The sequence below is a fragment of the Poecilia mexicana genome, unplaced genomic scaffold (genome assembly GCF_051168715.1).
Source record: "Poecilia mexicana isolate PSO_F unplaced genomic scaffold, ASM5116871v1 scaffold_21, whole genome shotgun sequence".
NCBI lineage: Eukaryota > Metazoa > Chordata > Actinopteri > Cyprinodontiformes > Poeciliidae > Poecilia > Poecilia mexicana.
Genome location: NW_028263390.1, coordinates 18,271,531 through 18,293,745, shown reverse-complemented (window position 1 = coordinate 18,293,745; position 22,215 = coordinate 18,271,531). Strand labels below are relative to the sequence as shown.

Genomic DNA, 22,215 nt, shown 5'->3' with positions numbered 1-22,215 from the left:
TTCAGCCCTTCAGATGAAGCATAGTTTCTTCTCGGCCCTCTTCTATCCTCGCCTGAACAACGGGAGTCACATGATAAAACAAAAGTTCAAGGGAGTTTCTCTCTTGTAACTTGTCTTTGTCTCCACGCAGACTCGGGTTTCACCAAAAGAAAGAACTTTCCGTCTTGGGTGTCATTTGTTGAGTGCAAATCAATTCAGAAACCTGTGTGTGTGATGTAGCTGCATACTTTCTGCCCTAAACTCTCTTGGGCCTCACCTGTATCCCCTAAGATCTCTCAACTTCAGTAGAACCATGTTTACAGAGACACAGAAATAAACTCAGTTACAAACAGAGGCAATCCTTCCAGCTTTCCTAAACGGACGTCAGTTTAACTTGGAAAAGGACGTCTCGACCTGTGATCACTTGATGTTTCTAATTCTCCCTCTGCCCTCAATCTGTCCAGTTTCTAACTAAGGGCTGTGAGACATCCGAGATGACTCTTCGGCGAAACGGTCTGGGGCAGCTTGGCTTCCACGTCAACTATGAAGGCATTGTGGCAGAGGTATTGTTTCTTAACATAAATGTTTTATTTTGCACATTTGGTCATGATTTAGGTGTTTTACTTAAGCTTAAGTAACTTTTTTTCATATTACTACCTATATGAGACAGCAAATCAAAGTGTTTGGTGCCATAGGAAGCAGTTTGACACAAAAATCTTGGAACCGGGTTATTAAAGATACCCTGTTGAATATTTTATATAGGCTAAAAATATCTGTCCCAAGCATATGCAGTAAAATAATGCACTAAATTTAAACAAGATTTCACCAGTGCATGTTTAACTCTGTTTTTGATGCAACTTACTTATAATTTTGCTGGCTGGATATGAGACTGCAACAGTCAATAAGTCTCTCTTTTATTGTAAACAGTTGGATAATCCCTGGATTCTTACACATACAATGATTTAGGCTTTTTTTAAAAAACATTTTTCAAATGTTCTCCAGTTTAAAAAAACAAAAAAAAAAGCCAATCACCATATTTGAATTGTGTCTGTGTTTATGTGATTTTTTTTTTTTTCTTAATAGACTCTAAAGTTAGAGTAACCAACGTTGAAGCTTGAATGAGACGTTGTTGTTCACAGGTGGAGCCGTACGGATACGCTTGGCAGGCGGGACTCCGTCAGGGCAGCCGATTGGTCGAAATCTGCAAAGTCGCTGTTGCGACTCTGACCCACGAGCAGATGATTGACCTCCTCAGAAATTCAGTGACGGTGCGTGTTGTCATCATCCCGCCACATGATGACGCCACTCCACGCAGGTAAGTGGAAGTGAATATATGTAAACAAACTCATTTGACACCAGCTATTCTGAGAATAGTGGTTTTGAGGCTGTGTGTTTAGTATTTGGCATCACTGTGTCCAGTTTTAGAGTAGAAGGTGTTGAAATCTGACTGGACAAAAACAAATGCTTTTCAAGCCTAATTTAAATTAGCTTCAGAATTGCTTCCACATGGTTTAACTTGATGTCTGAACTTCTTACAGGCTAATAAAAATCAATCTACTTTTACAGATGCAGCTCATGAGTGCATCGGGACTCAAATCACTTTAATGTGCAAATTGTAAAAGCTGAGGCTTTGAGGCAGTAGGACAGATGTGACCTTTTATTTGTGACATTCAGTATTCCCAAATCCCAAAGCCACGTGAATGGCGAGGAACGTTTTAACTTAACCCGTTTGTCCCCGTCTCTGCAGGGGCTGCTCGGAGCTCTACCGAGTCCCGGTGTCTGAATACAAAGGCAGCAGCACAGACAGCGGCTCCTTTGAGTACAAGTTCCCGTTCCGCAGCAACAACAACAAGTGGCAGAGGACGTCCAGCAGCCCTCAGCAGTCCCTGACCGCTTCGCCGCAGCCCCACACCCCCAACCGAGCCATCAGCCTGGGCAGCTCGGTGGGGAAGACCCTGTCTGCTGAGAGGCTGGAGAGAGGCGCCGCCATTCCACGAAGCGTTAGCAGCGACGGGCGACCTCTGGACTCCAAGAGGTCTGAGCTGTTTAAATATGTATTAATAGAAATGCATGAATAGTGAAAGAGGGTTTGAAATGCTTTTTTTGTTTTTTCTTCTGGAAAATATGGAATATTTGATACAGTAAAAGATGCAAATGAACAAATAATTTATTTTTAAATAATTCTTCTTCCTTTAGTGTACGCTTTGTTCATTTGTAACAAACATACATCTTTTCTGATGGACATTTTTCCCCCATTAACTGATTAATAACTGGAGAAAAAAATGTGCTAAACAGGAGACTTATTTATTTATTGTTTATTTTTACTGAATTTTAACCAGATGAAGCTAAAGCTATGCTACTAGAGGAGTCCTGGGTAGAACATAATTATAGGAAAACATTGTTTAAACTTGAAGCTGTATATATTTTTGTGCCAAACTGTGTGTTCTTTTCTCATCAAATGACCTTCATTAGCATTTCTACTCTCCAGTTAATGATTAATTGATTGCTAAATTGGTCGACAACTGGAGCTAACATCCGCTGTATTCACTCTGGCATGTTTTTTTAGTTTTTCCATCCACTGTTGTTGTTCCTCACTTTCCAGTGAACACATTTCCAAAGTGTATCTCTATAACTTGTTTGTGTTGCAGGATGTCTCCTGGCAGTGAGAGCTACAGCCTGGCCTCCTCGCTGGCGTTGGGTCGTTCGCCTCACAACCGCAGCTCTCCCAGCAACCTGTCCTGTTCCAGTGAGGCCTCAGGAAGCTCTGCGCACTGGAGGCAGAAGTCCATGCCTGAGCAGTAAGAGCGACACAGGAATTGTTTGCCGAATGCCGAATGCGTCATATCCAAACTCAACATTTGTATCTTGTAAACCTTCAACTTGCCCTGAGGCACTCACTTTGTCCTGATTATTCATCCTGTGTTTATTTTGGTGACATAAAAGCGATGGTGCAATCATCACTTTTCATACTTAGAGAACATTGAATATATAGGCTTTGGCATTTCAGCCCACAGAAGTAAATTATGTTGAAAATACAGTATATTTGTCAGACAGTTGTAATATTTCAAAGTAAGGTGCTCTACTTCCACCCACCACAGCCCTGAGGCTAGTTTTCATTATGTCTTCCTGCCTTTTCTTGCTCTGCATCTTTAATCATTTGTAACAAGTTTAAGATGTATTGCCTCAGATTTTTTTTGTGATTTTCTGTTTTGACAGGTTTGCGAGCAGCCGACATTCACCCATGTCGTCAGAGAGACGGGAGGTGACCGGAGAGGGCGGATCGAGCGGAAAGTCCACCCCAAACTGGTCGAGAATGGAGGAAGGTGGAGGTGAACGAGGGTCAACAGGTGAAGTATTCCAGTGTGTCCACTCATCCTTAGAAAGACTTAAATTCATGTAGCTAAAATAAAAGCCTTAAAATGTCTTAAATTTGTTTAAAAGAAGCAATTCAGCCTTAAATGTGTCAATTATAGGTCTTAAATTTTGTGGTGTATCTTGTGGGACTTTTCTGTCAGGCGAATGTTTGAATCGCCCATAAACATAATCATTGCGTTCTGTGACAGAAGGTGATTGCAGCTACTGCTAGCTCGGTGCTAATGTACCCTAGCTAGCTTGTTAGCTAGGGAAAAGTGCATATTTATCGCCTGTTGGCTGGATGACATTCGCCATTGTCTTACATTGCCATCCTGTGCAATGCTACATTAATTCTGTGCTTAAAAAGCTATTATATAAAATATGCATTTTGCTTTTGTACAATTCTGCTTGCTAATGGTCTTTAAAAGAGTCTTAAAAAGTCTTAACTTTGTGTTAGTGAAACCTGCAGAAATCCCATATTCAATAATTCATGTTATTGAAAACTAGCTCAAATGTGCGGAGTCCCCCTCCGGCACTGTTTGCTGTTATATATGTCTGAATGCAAATGTATGTAAATGGTAATTTTAAACATGCAAAGAGTGGGTGCAGTTGATGTATGCAATGGAGGAGGAGACGGCACACGAAAGAAATCCTCCTTATTTATCTGTGCTTTAAAACCCTCTGAACTGACAGGTACCGTGAGGAGTATGTGAATAGTGGTTACATAAGCTGTAACTCTGACAGCAGCCTTTCTTAACCCTCCCATCGCCCTTCTCATTCCTCCTCCCATCCCCCTGCAAGCTGTGAATTATAAAGCCTTTACAGACGTCTTAATGTCTCTGCAAACAAAAAAAGGTGGATGTAATATAAAATCAGCGGGAAAAAAAGAGAGATTTTCTTTTTGTTGTTAAATTGTTAGAGTGAATGGATTTTCGTCTCTTACACTCCTTTCTACTCTGAGGCTTATTAGAGGAGAAGCGGAAGATGCGTCTGTCATTGTGTGCCTTTCCTTCCCTCCCTGCTTCCTGTGTATCCCTCATTTTCTGTTGCTTCTCATTTTCCTCTCATTCGTCTTTTAATTCTCTGTTGCAAGAATTCTCCCATCCGCTTTTTAAAAGCCATTTCTCTTTATATTCTAGCTGTGCATTTATGCATTCCCAAAGTCTGCCTTTCTCTTCTGATTCCAAGCAGAATGTTGCTTTTGATTTTTGACCAATTTACTTTCAGCCATGTCCTCAACCTGTTGCTGACCACCACAATCACAGTTGAAGGCCTCGGTCTTTCATTTTGTGGTTGTTTATAGCATTTATGTCATGATTGGTTAGGGAGGAACGATCTGTACTGGGGCAGCTGAGCTCAAGTCAGCCAAGATTCCAGCCTTCAACAAACCCTCTCTGTTGCGGTGTGGTTTAGAGTTCTGTCTTTTCCTTTTCCTCCCATTTTTAACTCCTGACCCTCTAGCTTTCAGCAAGAATGATGTGGCCAGGCTCTATCCAGAAATATCAGAAGTCACACAAAGTGCACTTCGTTCATTTCAACATTTTGTCTTGGTACCACCATACATTTCAGTGAATTTTTATGTGATTTTAATGATAGATCAACGTAAATTACCATAATTCATAATTGCAAAGTGGAAGGAAAAGGATAATGTTTTTAAAGTTAGCTAAAAATCTGAAAAGTGTGGTGTACATGAGAAAACACCTTGTAGAGCCACCATTTGGTCTTTTGGGGTATATTTCCACCTGTTGGGCTTTAGCAATGTCTGAAATGACAGTTAAGAATGTAAATTATATCACCTTAGCATAATTCAGATCCATCTTATACACATATCAAAAATTTCAGAGCTCAGTTTATTTACACAAACAAAAAAACATCCCTAAAAAAAGATTACCAGGTGAAATGAGGAAGTATGGCAGCGCTGTTGGAAATATATCCACCCCATCATACGTTTGCAGGTTTTCAGGGTCAGATGTTATAATGATTGAATTTAAATGCATGTTGAGGTTTTCAGATTTTCTTCCAGTTTACGATTGTGTGTTACTTTGTGTTTATCACTATAAAATACCTGGAGGTTTAAAGTTGCAGCATAAAGATATGTGAAATGGTTCAAGGGACGCTGTAAACATTCCTTTTATCTTGTTTAGATGATTCATTTATTGGAATGTTTTAAATAAAGTACTTAGTTTGGCTCATCTAAAGCAGGTTTAAATCAGTTGTGATTTACAGTGTACTAGATATAAATCCACAGGAACTCTAACACTCCGGCTTACACCCAGTTCTAATTAGTGCAGAGAGCCCGTGGGCTGCAGTGCAACCGTACAAAGTAATAAATATTCTAAATGAGATGGAAACTACGTTTTTAGATTCATCCCAACAGATGTTATGCTTCCACCCCAGCTCTCCCTGTGTCTCATGCTGCTGTGCTCATTAACTGCCTGCTCTGTGTATCTTATTGCGTAACAGATAGACAATTACACAATAGTCCCATTTATGTCAAGGTTTACTTCGGGACTCTTTCATGCAGCACATCTTGCCCAGAGCAAGCAAAAGGGGTGGGTGGGGGGATGATTTTTGTTTGATGTGCGTTGCTTTTGATGACAAACCGATCTGGGATTTTGTTAATAGGCGATGAAAAGGCGGAATGAAAATAAGAGTGCTGGGTGCTTCCTGGCGGTTTTGTCGCATAATGATCTGTTGAATTATCAGCAGCTTTTCGGTGCTGCAGGGTCTGACTGCGTGTTTTGTCACCAACTCTGGTTTGGTTTGATGTTGTTGCAGAGGCTCCAGCTTCCAAGTCCGGCCAGGGCTACTCTGGAGCGCCTCGCATCCAGAGGCAGGAACAAGTCATCCACCTGTCCCCAAAGAAGGGCAGCCAGGTCAGGATGTGAAGCATTCTTCCTAAAGTCTCCTGACAGTACAGTTTGCTCTGTAAAATGTCAAACTCTTAGTTAATTAAATTAGTACTTGTGTAACATTTTGTCACAATGGGTCACTCGCTTATATAACACCTCATGTTTTCTCTATTAATGGAAACTTAACTGTTTTTATTGGGTGTTTTTGCCCTGGCAGTCAGACGGCCCGTACTCCGGCCACTCCAGCAGTAACACTCTGTCCAGCACCGCTTCCAGTGGGGGCCACAGCGACAGCGACAAATGGTACGACTTGGGGACCGGTGGCGGCTCCAGCGGCGACCAGGGCGAGCCTGAACCCAACGGCCTGGGCGGAGGAGGCTACCTCCAGGGAGCCTCGGCCGACAGCGGCATCGACACCGGCTCTTACGGAGCCTCGCATCACTCCCACTCCCACTCCCACCATGGCAGCACCACCTCTCTGCTGGCCCCCAGCGGGAGCAGAGACAGCAGGGAGCGCTCTTCGTCTCCGTGGCACAGTCCGACCGAGGGAGGACGTAGGATGCTGGAGAGGTCGCCTGCTGCTGCCGAGTCTCCGGGGCCGCCGTCAGAAAGGAGCCATGAGTCTGTGGGTCGAAGCCCACCGACTCATCTCCTGGTTAGAGACAGCAGCACGTTCAGCCTGGGTGATGGTGGATCGCATTCAAGGTCAGTTTGGGCAAGAAGTATAGACTCATATCAGTCAGAATATTACTGAACTGATTTTAGTTCAAAAAGTCAGACAGTCTTCGAAGGAAATGGGACGCCCTACATCAGTCTGTTTATTTTTCTAGTATATTTGTCGCATGTCTGGCTCACCAATGTTTACCCCAAGCATGTTGCAAGATGTAAATATATGGAGCTAAATTGGGGCCATAAGGTTTTGAAAGTAAAACTGGAAAAAAAAAACTGAATCTGAAAACAGAAATGTTGACACTGAAATAAAAAAATCAACATTGAGGCAAAGAAATTTTTGAAACAAAAAAACTGAAATGGAAAAGATTTGAATCTGGAAAGAAAAAGATCAAAACTACTTTTCAGATTTAACTGTTTTTTTGGCGACAAAAAAACTTTTGCTTTTGTCATTTAGAGGAGCTTCAGATGCTGAAGGAAAGATGAGAATAAAAGCGGAAAAAAACCCGTAATACTTTTAATAATCATAAAAGGTGATTTGGTCTCAATCATTATTATAAGATATATTTTAAAATAATTTATTAACATGTCACATTTATCAGGTTGCTTTGCTGATTATCAGAAGGCAAGAGGAAGTATTTATGCTAAGCAAATGTAATAATTATTGAATAGTGAATAAATGTGATCAAAACATTCAAATAGATAATTTTTCTTGACATTTTGTAGCCTAGAAGTTAATGCTATTGGGAGGCTCTGATTTAGAAAATGTGTTTCCATAAACCTGACAGGAAGTGCTGATATTCAAACTGTATGTTTGTGATGTAACAGTACATTAAACCTCCACCATCATGTCATATGAATCAGTTTTTCCCCATATCATATCTTTCTGTGTTTAACACAACATGGAAATCCATATCGATCCTCCTTCCCCTACACAGATGAACCTGGGCTTATGTCATCTCAACCAGCTCAATCTGTCTGTGTTTGGCAGACGACCCGCATTCCTGAGATCTCCATTCATGCAGTTCTGAACTGACTCTTTTCCACTTTATAAAGAATCGAAACAAGAGAATAGGATAACTGAAGCAGTAGGAAAATAAATCCTGTGACTTGGGACTGTATTATAAATTTTAGACCAAAAAAAAAAAAAAAAATCGTTGGAGAGAAAAGAAATTCCCTGTTTGGTTGAACTGTTTCTGAAACACAACCCGACTTTTTCGTACTCTGAATGATGATTCTTGCACAAGTTTTGGGCCTGGTTAAGCTGGTAGACACATGATCCAGCCAGAGGCCGAGGTAACAATCTAAAGCAGATGGCAAAACACAAACTGTGTGTTGTTTTAAAGTCATAAACTCACTTGGCCTGTTTTGTAGCTGCTTTTTTTTATGTTTTCACAACTTTTTATTACTTCTAATATTTATGGACTCAGTCGACTCCTATCTGCTTCCAAGCAGCCAAAGCAAACAATTTGTGTAATAACTTTAAGATGCAACTTGCACACATACAAAAAAGCAACATATATATTTAGCTTTTATAAACTAACATAAACGTTTCACCTTTTTACCCAAGTTCAGCTTCGATTTTTGAATTTGACTCTTTTATTTTATAACTTGTAACCTCAGCACGTGCCGCAGCGTGATTCCTGTTCTCATTACTTGTGCCAAAATTTCTTTACCCAAAAAGACCACGTAGCAGACAGCCTCCTTCTCAGCAAGACTTTTGCTGGAAACCAAGCATAAAGAGTAACTTTAATTCCCTCTTATCTTTCCACATTAGGCCTCTGGAAATGTGGAACACATGTCCTACTTTTCAAAGCTGAGCTCGTGTCTCAAGCTGAGGCGAGCTCCTGTGTCCGGCTCTTCCTGTTGGACCAAGTTCATTTCATTGGTCCAGACAGAGTTGCACTATAGTTGTTTACCATCAGAGTTATGGAGGGTAAGAGAGGGAGGTAAATTTGGCTGCTGCTAATATGTTTAAGCAATAAGTACATCATGTGCCTCTTCACATTTGGGTTACATGTGATAAATCAGCACAGAGTGACACATATTTATAGGAATAGGGACATTGGGTTTAAATAGGGGTGGGCATTTATCATATCATTTGTAATTTGTAAACGATAAATTCCAATTAATGATGCTTAAAAACCCCTAAAACTGTCTGTATTATCCATATTTCTCTGTTTGTCCAATAGAGGTGATTAAATAAATGTCAAAACATTTGAAAATATGATTTAATGCAGTTACTGTGATACAAATCACGCTTTTTTTTTTAATTTTATTTTATTTTTTTTAAATGTGACTGATGTCCAAAAGAAGCGTATGCTTTTCAAGACCAGTATTTGTGTTTGTGGGGTTATGATTGCTATTCCATACAGTCACAGCCATACAGTTACCTAAAAGAGTAATAATTTGTATTGTCGCTTTTACAACAGCTCCACAAAATATCGGGATAAAAGTTTAAACCCATATCGCTCCCACCCTTAGTTTAAAATATATATATATGTATTTTAAAGTGGGGGACACGTTTATATTGCTACTAATCAGTATTATTTACTAAATAGTTGGAATTTCTTTTGAGTAAAACATTTACTCCTTGTTCTCTCCTTACTGAGATAACTATGCATCATCTCATTTCCTTGGTTTCTCCTCAGGCACTCTGGCCACAGCTCACCCAGGGAGGAGTCGTCGTCTTCAGCCACCTCCCCTTCGTCTCAGTCTTCGGTCTCTCCCGGGCCAAAGACCTTCTACCCCCGTCAGGGAGCCCAGTCCAAGTACCTGATTGGCTGGAGGAAGCCTGGCTCCACCATCAACTCTGTGGACTTTGGAGACACACGGAAGTAAGGAAGAGCGGAGAGCATTACAGCAAATCTTTTAACAGTTTTTCTCGAGGCTAAACTCTGATGAAGGGATCTGTTAAAAATGTAAATATTACCATATATTTGTCTTTTTATTTATGTCATATTTAGTTGGCATTTCTCCTTTGCCTCTTTATTCTTTTTTACGTTTGACAGCATTTTTCTCCTCATTACATGCAAGTCTCATCAGAATTCATTCAGTAATGACATATCTGTAGCTTTATTGCCTCCTTGTGGCTGAGGATTGTACAGCAGGCACTTTAATTTGTCACACTAATGTCATGCTTATGGTTTCAGGAAATCTCCAGGTGAAAGTGGAGATGTGGCCCCCACCCCGGCAGCGAGACCGTCACTTAGAGACATGCACTCCCCCCAGACTCATGCTAAATCTACTGTGGAGGAAGATATTAAGAGACACCCTGCTCATGACACTCCACCTCCACCAAGAAAACACAAGGAAAAGGTAACTTTGCACAGAAGCGGACAGGGAACAAAAGTAAGATTTTAAATGATCTCATCCCCACTCTCACCCTTCTATTCGACTCAGCACGGCCAGAAGTCGCCTCCAAGCCAGCCGCTCAGCCGTCGCCGCTCGCTGCACCGCACCCTGTCAGACGAGAGCATCTATCGCGGTCAGCGGCTCCCCTCGCTGAGCGACTCGGTCACTGAGCCGGCGCTCGCCACCGACGTCCTCTTCAGCTGCTCCACCCTTCCTCGCTCTCCCACAACTCGCGGCGTGCCCCTCAGGCGGCCTTCCTACAAGTTAGGAGTTAAACTTCATGGTAAGAAGGAGAAAGATTTACTTTGTACTGGATGCAGGTGCTTAAAATCCCTTAAAATACTTGAATTCTGTATAAAGTTCTTGATTGAAACTCCAATCTAACATTTTTTTGCAAAAATGTTAGTTTAAACCAGATATTTTCATACACCTAATAAAATGACATGTACACACATTTTCTCACCATCTGAAAGTAAATCAGACCAAATTTCACTTGTTTTAGGTTAGTTGGGATTACCATAATTATTGGCTAAATGTCACAAAACGAAGTGACATTTAGCTTGAATTTTTTTTTCAAGCTAAAAAATTCAAACTTTTAGCTTGAATTTTCCTGTAGGAAAAGTGTGCAAACCCTGCCCTTAACATGTTTCTTTATTTCTTTTTCTTTCTGTAACAAAACTTGTCCCTCTCACAGAATAATATGTGTAATTACGTGAATATTCTTAATCTGAACAGTGATGAGACATTAAAGTTGCTTAACAGCTAAAAGAACAGCTTGAAATCCATGTAAATATGAATGTGGAAATGCTGCCCTCTCTTGATTCGAAAGGTGAAGTGCTTGATGATGCGAGAGTTGTGCTCTTTTCCACATTGACAGGTGACCTTTCGGCGTCCGACACGTCATTGGTGGATTTGGTGGAGCGTCATCGGGGACCCCTCCCTCAGGAGCTGATGCCCCTCCCCTCTTCAGGTAGAGACAGTCCTCTCGAGTGGACTCACCTGGTGGATGTGGCCAGTACCTTCGAGAATGAGAGAAACACACACTACAGTAAAACAAAAAATACTTGTTCTACACCTTAAAGCTCATCAACACACCGACTTCTGTGAATGCAGAATTTAGAATAACTTGAACTTTTCTCCTTCTCCTCCTTCCAGTCCAGAGAAGTTACGTGTTTGGAGATGCAAACCACCGAACCAGCGGAGCATCCAGTCCTCAGCAGCCACACATAGAGCTGCAGCCTGCTCCTCTGTCACGACCCTCGTCAAGGTTTTTATTTTCACACTGTGACAATATTCCCCTTTTCAGCAGATGTTTGATTTACAAACCTGCTTTCTGGGATGTTTTGCATTTCTGCAGTGAGGGTCACATAGGGCTGGAGAGGAAGGTGACTAAACTGGAGGCCATGGTGAAGATGCTACAGGAGGACCTGAAGAAGGTGAGATAAAACTTCTGTTACCTGTATTCTGCATCAACTCTACCATCTGGGTGATAACTTACATTAGTTGGATCATTTCTGGGAAAACAAAAACTAAATTAACTAGTATTAGTATTGAGGTCGGTCTTCCAGTGCTGAAAAACTACCAGAAAGCCTCAGAATGAACTTTATTTCATCAGTTTAATTGTGTAGAAACAAATATTATGTATTGATAAATGCTTTAATGTTTCTAGTCTGAGCTAATTTGCCTGATTGTTACGTTTTATATTGAAGAAAATGTTTTCTTTGAATTTCAAAAACGTTTTTACAGTTTATACCTAATAAGTTGAGTTTTATGACAGGATTGTCAAATGATCCTTTTGGCTTTTTAGGGACTTAATATTGTAAAAATGATTTCTAAGCAATCTAGAAAAGAATAAAGTTGGATTTATTTTTTCAAATCTCCATAAATAAGGAGTAAAATAGACAATTGAGCATGAAAATAAAAATGTTTTCAGTCTTTATTCTGTTAACTAATGTTTTTTTTGTCATTTATTTTTAAATTATGTGATTCATTATTGATTTACCACATCATAAACTACAGATAAACGGTCATACAAAAATCCAAATGGGACTTTTTCACAGCTCTTTTTTTTTTTTTTCTTTTTTTTTTTTTTTTTTCTAACCTCTAGTTTTGCTTAAATCAAGATTTATGGTTCTGAAACTAGTTCTGGTTTAGATACCACAAAGATTTTAAATCCTCTAATAAAAAATGACAAAATTTTCATGATTTATAAATCTATTTATAGTGTAGGATAATAAGTCTAAGTGTAAGTCTCATATGAAGGAGAACTAATCTAAACTGGATTAGATGCTGTAAGAGTTTTGAATCTTGTAATTAGATGCTATCGTTTTGTCTAAAATATTACAAACATCTTGAATCACGCATTTCTTGTTTAATTGATAATTACAGCATGGGTAATAAAATCATTTTTTTACACAAGCGGCAAATAGAACGAGCATCACAGTCTACGTTTTGCTGAACCGAATCTCTGTTTTTATGTCCACCCCACCTCAGCCGTGCAGTTTACTTTTGTTGTACCTTGTGGAGGCTTTTTGAAATGTCAACTAAAAAAAAATAAAATCGGCCCACAACGCTATTCAGTCAAGCTGTGACTCACTGTCTGCAGGCAGGAAATGTTTATATAAACACACACACAAAACTTCTCTGTCTTAAAGTGCACAAGTGAAGGCAACTTTATTTTCTAAAGCTGGAAATGTTCTTGAAAATGTTGCCCTACATACAAAATGTTTTGTGCGCCTCGGTTTGAGCAGTGGGGAAACATGGTAGTGGCAGCATCATCTTATAAGGATGAATATATGAGGAAGACTACAACCCTAGAGCTACAAGATAAAGTCTATTTCATGTGTTGGAACGGTCCAGTCAAAGTACGGACCTAAATCCAAATAGGAATTTGTGTCAATTGACTGAGCTTGAGGAGTGGCTAAGAAGAGAAGAGTTTGTGCAGATATACTCTAAAAGACATATGCACGCCACACTTTTCAGCTTTTTGTTTATAAAACGTTTTGAAAACCATGTGCGAAATATAGAAGAAAAAATGGACGGCTGCACGAATAGCACTGCAGATGTTGGTGAGAAAACTGGATTCCGTACAGCTCTTCCCTGAAGAGCTGCTTTAGATTCACTTCCTGACCTTTTCTTCTTGCGCAGGAGCGGGAAGAGAAGCTGCGTCTTCAGTCTCAGATCAAGAGGCTCTGGGAGGACAACCAGAGGCTTCAGGAGGAGTCCCAAACATCAGCTGCCAAGCTCAAGAAGTTCACAGAGTGGGTCTTCAACACCATCGACATGAACTGACCTCATCTAAACCCCTCACACACACAAACACACACATCGCTCATTTGCACACACGCTGTTTGCGAAGACGCAGAGTGGGATTTACTAGAGCCTTTTTACAATCTTCAGTTGGTTTGTAATCCCCTCTAAATCGTGACTTTCTGTTTAAGTCAGGAGGATGAAATTGGTGGAACTCGCTTCTCCTTGTTTGACTCCCCTGATTTTCATTCAGTGGCCAAACAGATCTCCTCTTCCTCAGCCACAAGATGTTGACTTTCTTTTGCATTTATCCCAGTGGTGAAAATGGAGAATCCGCTAACATTTGGCCTTTTTACTCACCAGTTTTTCCTCATTCTCCTGCTCCATCTTCCTCTAAAGCATTCCTCAGCTGCTCTGACAAAGCAAACACTGTTTGCACCAAATCGAAGACGCCTCAGACGCCCCCGTCTTAAAAGAAAACCACTGAAACGCCACACAAGCCTGTATATAACAGATCTGCTGCTGCAGATCTGAAGCCACAACAGAGAAGAAAGCTTTTAATCTCACGTTAACGGATTCACTTTTGAATATATTTTTTTGCGTCTAAAATCACTGGACATCCAGCTTTCAGACATGTCTATTTTCCATTCTACTCCTATTTCATTCAGATCTTTTTTGTATACACCCACACCTGAAAGAGGAGTGTATTAAAAGCCATTGGCAAGCAGTGCCATAGACCAAGACTGATCCTGTGTTAATTGGTCCATCTCAGCTCTACGTGTCTTAAAAGCAATAGGAAGAGGTCCGGACTCCTGGAGTTGTTTGAGAAGAAGCTGGACAAACAGAACACCTGATGTGGAAAAGGGCGTATTTGCAAGAATTCAAATCTCAGCTGCAAAAAGAGCCTTCATCATTTTTCCTCTGAGAAACAGGGAAAATAAGGACTCATCCTCCCACTGCCTGAAAATAGAGAGCCGGCGGATTATAAATAAGAGACGATTACGAGCTGGAACGTTTGGAGTCTTTTTAATCCCAGGTTAATTTATTTCCTTGTATTATAATTCCCATAAATGAGTTGTTCTATTCGTACAGTACAACTGACATCAGTGTTTAGTTCTTCAAGACTAATGGTCAATAGTTATATTATTTAAATGGCTTTCTTTCCTAATTCTACCTAAAGCCTGACTATATGCTTTTTATTCTGTATTATGTTGTGTTTTGTGGTGCCCAAGCCTGCTGTTGTGTTGCTTACAGTGCCCTCTAGTGGTGACCAGTGAAAAATGTCATGATTTGTAAATGTGCTGCTTATCACTTGTGTTTTAATTTTTTTTTTTTTTTCCAAATGCTCTTTTGATTCAAGGCCACAAAAACTCTTAGAACAGGAATGAGAACGAGAAGAATAAGCTGCCAGCATCTAGAGACAATCAGGTGGATTTTTATAAAAAACAAACAAAAAAAAAAAGGAGCAGACTTAGTGTGGATGTTTGTGTGCGTGGAGGTTTATTTGTGCATTACATCTACAGTTTTCCTCAGGTTTAAGGGGACAAAATATCGTCGGGGAGTAAATTTGCACATGTTGAAGAAGTATATATAACTTTTAAGGATTTGAAATGTGTTGCCATAGTGAGAATGTCCATAAGTCTTACCCAGCCGTGCCTACAACACACACTCACTACTTTGTGGTCATTTACTACCAGGCAGAGCGGGGATGTGCCTTTGAAACAGCACCCGGGGAGCAGATAAAGAAGGGAAAGCCTCTTGATCCTCATCTGGATACAGTAACACACTTCTCGTTTTGTTTTAAACCACCTTCCCAATTTTTGTAGTTTGCTGTTGCGAGGCGTTAAATGTCTCTGGTGACTGGAAGCAATCAGACAGGTCAGTAACGTGAGATGGCCAGTCTTCACGCACGAGTGTTTGGATATGTGTGCCTTTTATTTGTTGGGAAAATTTGAGCTAAAGGACCTTGAAAAGCAAAGTTTAGAAGCCACAAAGAGAGAACTCAAAAGTTTACCCCTGTTAAAATGGATGATTTTTGTGAGGCGGAGATCATTTCCAAAAGTTCCCCTTCCATGTAATTCAACTAAAAAAACAAAACAAAATGATTAGGATGGCTGCCATGCCGTGGTTGCATTAGTGAGCATTCCCATATACTAATAAACTGTTGAAACTGAATTTCAGCATTCTCTTTTTAACAGGATGTTGTTGTTTTGTGACTCAAAGGTTCCAGTTTGGTTCTTATCAGACCATGACAGATCCTCCCTCAAGGTTTTGAGGGATTGTTGCTATTGAACGTTTCCTAAAAAGTTGTTTGTATCTTGTGATCCTGCGTTTTTTAAATTTAAACGTATAAGTAAAACAGGAGATTCTTGTCAGATGGAGAACACTACCAGCATCTTGTCTTTTTAATCTCCTAACTTTGTACACTCAGAACCGTTAGATTAGGGGTGTCCAAAGTGTGGTCTGTGGGCCACATGTGGCCCTTGAAGTGCATGCATGGCCCCTGACCACAAGTCAAGAATTGTAAGGAACTTGGCCAAGAAAATAGAAAACAATTGATCATGCAAAAAAAATGAGAAATTGTCTCTTTTTCTTTTAGTAAGGCAACAGTTGGAACCCTTTTTTTATGTTTTAGATCTACAATGATATACATATTTCACAAAAGAAAGGGGGAACAAAAGACAAACTCCTGCATTTTCTATTTAAATTTTGTGTCCTGCCAATAGGTACGTTTTGACTCCACCGTGTTAAATCCATTGCAGCCTTTCAATAAATTATTTGGATATTTAATCCGAGTCGCTGCAGAAGACCGAGTGCTGAAACTAAATCAAAAACTAGTTCAACAAATTATTAGTCCAATTGTTTGCACACTTAAGCAACAACAGTTTCTTAAAAAATGGATTTCTTCCCCTTAGAGTTATGAAATGCATCACAAGAAGCTGACATTTTAACAGGTGTTTACTTTTAAGAGCTGCTGTTTTTTCCATGCAGGTGTTTTTCTGGAAACGCTTTACTCTCTGAAATGGTTATCATCCCCCGTTCTTACAAACGCTGGAGTGCATTAAGATGTATAAGTGTCGAGGTGAACGCCCTGCTGTGTTCGCCACACATTTCCAGAAAAGTGAATGTAGAGTGAAACAAGCTTAAAGAATTGTAATGTTTTATTATTATTATAGGCGAATTACTCGTTCAGCTCTGTTGTTTTGCAGAGAGAAGCCAGCAGAGTGGACTCTCTCTGCAGGAGTCTCGGTTCTGTTTTAAGAATCTCTAGTTCGTCTTTAACAGTTATACACCAGTAGATAATTCCAAGTTTCATCTGGTTTTAATAGTTTTACAAGCATCTGTAGAAATCAGCCCAGAAGATGTTATTGATCCATTAAGACTTGTTTTCTGTTTAATTCAAACAAATGTTAAGTGACTGATTAAGTTTCTGTACATGGGAAGAACTGTGGTTTTTGTTTCTGCAATGAAGAATGACAAAATATATCGTGCAAAGTGTATCTTATACGAAAACTCTCTGTAAACTAGTAGTTTCTTTTTTTAATCTGTAAATGTATTAAGTTACAGTTTACTCATGAACTTTGTTTTGTTTCGCTGGACAGGACGGATATTTCAAATGTGAATGTAAAGATGTTTTGAAGGTTCATTTTGTTTTGGAGATCCTTTGCACAGTGTTGATGCGTTTTGGATATAATAAGGGTTAATTTACATTCCAGTGCAGTTTCTTTATTTTTTGTCCAGATGTTTTTGTGCGGCTGCCGTTTGACAAAAGGAGGATGCTTAATTTTATTTCCCCTCATAAAACAGGAACCCTACTTTTCTTTAATGCGCCACTGACCAGGTGGGGAAAGGAAAGAACAGACGGGATGTTGCACGTTTCGTCGGGATGCTCGTCATGCACAGCTTGCGAGGTCGGCGACTGCAGCAGCAGCGGGAGGATGCGCTGCTGCGTCGTGGCGCGCACCGTTCGCTCCTCTTCCAGGAACAAAACTCCGAAAATAAAGCACACAGCATGAAGAGAGGACCAGAAGTTTTACAAAAATACTGTTTACATCCCAGATTCATTGTCTTTGTAAGATGTAAAAAAAAAAAAAGGAGTATGACCAAGACATTTGCAGTGATCACAGTATTAAAGTTTCTGAAATAAATAAATGCTCTATCAGCTTGGTGTGCTGTCATTTGTGCTCCTCATGCATCAAGAGCAGCTCAGATTCAGGCCTGTCTCTTCTGTCTCCTGCTCTGGTCTTGTCTGATTGCACCTTGCAGTGAGTAACTACAGAGAGAGAAGTTGAATCTGACCTGCGGAGGCCTCGGGCTCCCACTGTTCTTCTCACCGATTCATCTGATTGGACTTTAACTGCTCCCACTGCCAGGAACAAAGTCTCTCCACCTGCATTTTCTCCTCCTCTCAGCATGCGGTAGCCACTGCTTAAAGGGAGGGAAGGAACTAACATCATCCAAAAATTATAATCCGTTATCCGCGGTTTGTAAAATGCTTCTCATTTTCACACGGAAGCAGAAATGCAATCATGAAGAACTGGCAACAAGTTTTAATCGCAGCATTCTCCATGATTACTGGTGCGCCTAAATAACCGAACAACCAAAGGTAACATAGTCACCTTATTGTGCCGTGAGCTGGCGCCATGTCCCTTTAAAAGAGCCGGAATGCAATTTGACACCTTAAAATCGCCTCCTTTAATGCATCTTTTTATTCATTCAGACATTAAAAATTGAAATGCGTGGTTCACAACTCATTTTTATTTTACCCCACATCAAGATCACCAATCTTCTCTAGAGTGCACTGCTAAAACTGTTAAAGTATTTTATCTTTATCTGGATTTGATGAGTGCTTCTTAAAATTAAATATTTAACATATTTTCACCTTGATTTACTTTGACACTACAAATAAAAGCCGATATGATTTGATTGTTAAAATGAAATTTAAGTTCTATTTATGTTTCTCTCTGATGTTTAGAGGGCCAAATAAATAGCTAAGGCGGGCCGGAGATGTCCTGCGAACCTCCAGTTTGACATAAGTTCTAATTTTTCAACTTACGGTATTCAGGAGTAAGACAAAATTTACATTTTGGTCTCGTCTCACCAGACTTCATCCTGCTGATTATTGATTGAATGAAGTGCATTTGTTTCAACCGATTTCTGTATCTTCCTCAGGTAGGTTTTCCTTTTCCTGCAAGTTACTGAAGATGGTCTGTTTAATAATCACCTTGCTGCTTTAGACAGTTGGTTGCAGGGTTTCATTTTGTAGGTGTATCAGAGTGAAGGAGGCCAAAATATTTTAGATTTAAATGTGTAAAAATAGTTTTCCTTCCACTTCACCATTATGCGCCGTTTCATATTGGTTTAGATAAAATTCCAATAAAACGCATAGAAATATATAAATGCATTCATATGATACTATATTAACTAATTAAAATGTAATCATCTGTCAGCCATGATTATCGGACTTCTCAAACAATAGACTTGCAAAATCAGGAAAAAAAACTTGTTTGATCTGTGATTATGCGCTGCCCTGAAAGCAAATCGTTTTTGATGAGATTCTTCTGCTGTGCTAGGAATAAATATACATGCAATAAATATCCTCAGTGCTGACAGAATAGATATGGAAGAACACTGTGATTGCAAATAGTTGCATATCTTACCCCAGACATCAATGCATCATTTGCTGATCCCCTCGTAAGAGAAACAGCTTTTGTTTTTGACAAATTTTTATGACTTTTGTAATGATTTGCAAACAGGATCTGCAGTTGAGACGGTTTATAAACTGAAGCCAGCAGGTGGGCGTAACATTATCTCTGTCCACCTGCGGTGATGCACAGAGACGTTTTTGTCTTCAGAGGTTCAGTCGCTCCTGGGTCGGTGCAGAGAAAGAGTTAATGAAGTGGCAATTCATGAATCATCCTACAGGTGGATGCAGAATCAGCTGGACCGTCTTACCAGGGGCTTCAGGTTTGAGGATCTCGAACAGAAGTAACCCGTTTTCTTTTATGTCTGTTAATTCGCAAATGCAAATCCACCATATAATCCTGGTGCACCCAGGATTAATTGAACAATCAGCTGAGTTTGATTGTAGTTATAATTAGGATGAAATTAGACGTTATGTGATTAAATCTGAATTCAGATCTGATTCATTCGAGATTAATGTGAAGTGTGTCGGTTTCTACATGTTCTTGTTTTTACATTTGAATATAATGTCACTGAATAACATGCTTGATTGGAGTCATCTTCATCTTTCTGTGGAAGCAGGAAGTAAAGTAGAACCTAAACAAACTTTTGTTTTGATAAAAATGCCAAAAGACATTTTAGAGCAAACATTTTCCTCAACATGATGAGCTGCAAATCAAATTAGAAACTTTGTTTCTTTCTGCAAAAAAAAGCAAGACCAGTAAGTTTTATTTTAATGTTAAACCACAAAATAAGATTGTTAGTCTGTGTTTTGTTCTCATCTGCAGCTGAACAATCAACATATAGAAGCTGGAATTTATACGATTTTATTAAAAAATACCTTTTTTTGCATTCTTTTGAAGCTGAATGCAACCCCCCCCCTAAATTTTTATATCTCAGGTAATACGAAGGGTAGCATTACCAGCTCCTTTCTGCTAACGGACTTAAAATAAGTGAACCCTTCCTGTTTACCAGGAGACTGAGGCTTCCTCCTGACTCTCTCTCCTTTCTCCTGCGTTGTGTGCGGACCCTTGGTGCTTTTATCCCACACACTCCAGCAGCCCACACAAAACGCCTTCACGTCTCTGTGTAACTCATCAAGCACTCGAGAGCAGAGACCAGAAAAAGTCGAGGTGTTTTGTTCGTCGGTGGCAGAGCCTTGTTGTTTCAGTGTCATTTGAGACGCGAGTCGTCCCTCTGCGGGGCTTTAAGACTGCCTGTCGATTTTACACGTCATCTGTCAGTCGCCGTCTTGTCTCGGCTTCTCAGACACATCTTGGAAATTTCCACAATTGCTTTTATGAGTCCACTTATAAAGATGTGGACTGCCTCTTTGGAAAAACAACAAACATCTAAACATAAAGAATCAAAAGTCCTCTGAGCTACGTCTTGTCAAGTTTTGTGTTTTACCTTGAATTACTGTTGGATGTTATCGGTGATGATGATCTCATTTTTGTTTCCATTTCCAGCCACACTCGACAGCAAGAAGACCTGAAGGAAGACTGTAGCACACCAGGGATTTTGTATATTTCACGTTTCCTTGAAGGAGGAGGAATCTGCAGAAAACAGCGTTTTTAGACGGTCAAATGTGACACAAGAGGTTTTTGACTATAAGAATGTCATATTGTGATCTGCAGCTAAGTAATAGGCCATTACACCCCTTTTCAGTTCTGGTGCTTTGTAAACTGGATGGTTTTGTGTATTCCTGGATATTATCTTTAAAAAAAAAAGATAAAACCATTTCAGTTTTCCTGATTTTGTCACATTTTAATCCAATTCATTGACACTTTAAGTGATAAACCTGCACATTTAAAAAAAAACAAAAAAAAAACATAAAAGACGTGCCGTAAATTTATGACGTGTTGGCAAAGTCTTCATCACAAAATAGCTGAAGGTCAGTGACACTGGATGGATTGTTTCGTTGAATTTGAATTTTAAATTCTGTTTTGGGTTTAGGGACAAAACTTAAACTAGACCATTCTCAAATATGAGTGTTATTTGACCCAAAAATGTTTGATTTTCATCTCATTTAATTAGAGGACCTTTGAAAGTGGTTTTCTTTCAGCGGTGGCTTTCTGCATGAATTAGCAGTGAGGGTATTTTGCCACATAAATACTTTTAAAGGGAGACCAAAGTGTTAAATTTTAGCTTCATTTGACCAGAACTCTTTCTTCCAGGTTTGATGTGGCCTCTGCAATGTGTGTGGCTGTATATTTGACTTTTAGGGCTTTCAATCTTTCATAAAGGTACAATTTGACAGATTCATCTGCACAGATTCTCGCACTTGAGTTTTGGATTCTCTCATAGTTACCACGAGCTTCTTGGATGAATACAAATGCATTTGCCACATTTTTCAGATTTTATTATTTGTAAAAACGTATTTGAAATAATTTGTCACATCTTCCCACTTCAACTATGTGATTTATGTTGGAAAATCCTTTTAAAACAGTAGATTGTAGCTGCAACTGTAAGCTATTAATTTATTTAATTCTCAAGCACTCCCAAAACATGCCGTTAAACGTGCTGTTAGTTAGAAAAGATGAACAAATATGGGACATCCTTCTGGAAGCTTTTTTACCACCACTTATGACACACACACATTTATACTCTCATAAACCCAGTGGGAACTTCTCTTCCTGTTTACTGATGCTCAATAATTCAGTCCGGAGTGAACGTTATAGCTTCCACCCATGAGCAGATGCAGTGTGTGTCTGTGTGCATTCATGTCTGCCTGAGCAGATTGGCCCATTAGTATCAATTTTGTTTTTGATGACAGTATCCTCGTAAGTGCATCCTATCGATTTTTAAGCTTATTTTCTTTCGCTGGTGCAGAGCAAATCAGCATGAACATGAGAAAGCAAAAAAAGAAGAGAAACAGCTGGCTGTTTGAAGCCTGCTGCAGCCCCCCCACCACCACCTCACCCTCCCCCTCCCTGTCCCAGTAATGGCTTATTGAATCAGGGCACCAAATATTTTTAGTCTGCAACACCGGTTGAGAAAATAAGCCGCCTGAATCGCAGCAAATGGGCCGTCTGTTGATATCCTCATTGTGGGACTGGGTTTCACACGCAGTATA

At 39.8% G+C, this 22,215-nt stretch overlaps 1 protein-coding gene across 3 annotated transcripts in view; it reads left to right on the top strand.

Moving 5' to 3' along the window:
* Nucleotides 1-17,619, top strand: part of sipa1l1 (signal-induced proliferation-associated 1 like 1) — a 72,016-nt gene extending 54,397 nt beyond the window's left edge. For 2 of the 3 annotated variants that reach the window (XM_015011168.2, XM_088001678.1), the window contains 14 exons: nucleotides 444-542; nucleotides 1,119-1,294; nucleotides 1,727-2,014; nucleotides 2,628-2,777; nucleotides 3,196-3,326; nucleotides 6,112-6,209; nucleotides 6,403-6,890; nucleotides 9,506-9,691; nucleotides 10,007-10,172; nucleotides 10,257-10,491; nucleotides 11,086-11,256; nucleotides 11,364-11,475; nucleotides 11,566-11,644; nucleotides 13,356-17,619. In XM_015011168.2, coding sequence (XP_014866654.2) covers nucleotides 444-542; nucleotides 1,119-1,294; nucleotides 1,727-2,014; nucleotides 2,628-2,777; nucleotides 3,196-3,326; nucleotides 6,112-6,209; nucleotides 6,403-6,890; nucleotides 9,506-9,691; nucleotides 10,007-10,172; nucleotides 10,257-10,491; nucleotides 11,086-11,256; nucleotides 11,364-11,475; nucleotides 11,566-11,644; nucleotides 13,356-13,499 — 2,523 coding nt within the window. In that variant the 3' untranslated portion in view covers nucleotides 13,500-17,619. The remainder of the gene's footprint in view (nucleotides 1-443; nucleotides 543-1,118; nucleotides 1,295-1,726; nucleotides 2,015-2,627; nucleotides 2,778-3,195; nucleotides 3,327-6,111; nucleotides 6,210-6,402; nucleotides 6,891-9,505; nucleotides 9,692-10,006; nucleotides 10,173-10,256; nucleotides 10,492-11,085; nucleotides 11,257-11,363; nucleotides 11,476-11,565; nucleotides 11,645-13,355) is intronic. The other variant, XM_015011170.2, reaches the window with a different exon arrangement.
* The last annotated feature ends 4,596 nt before the right edge of the window (nucleotides 17,620-22,215 follow it).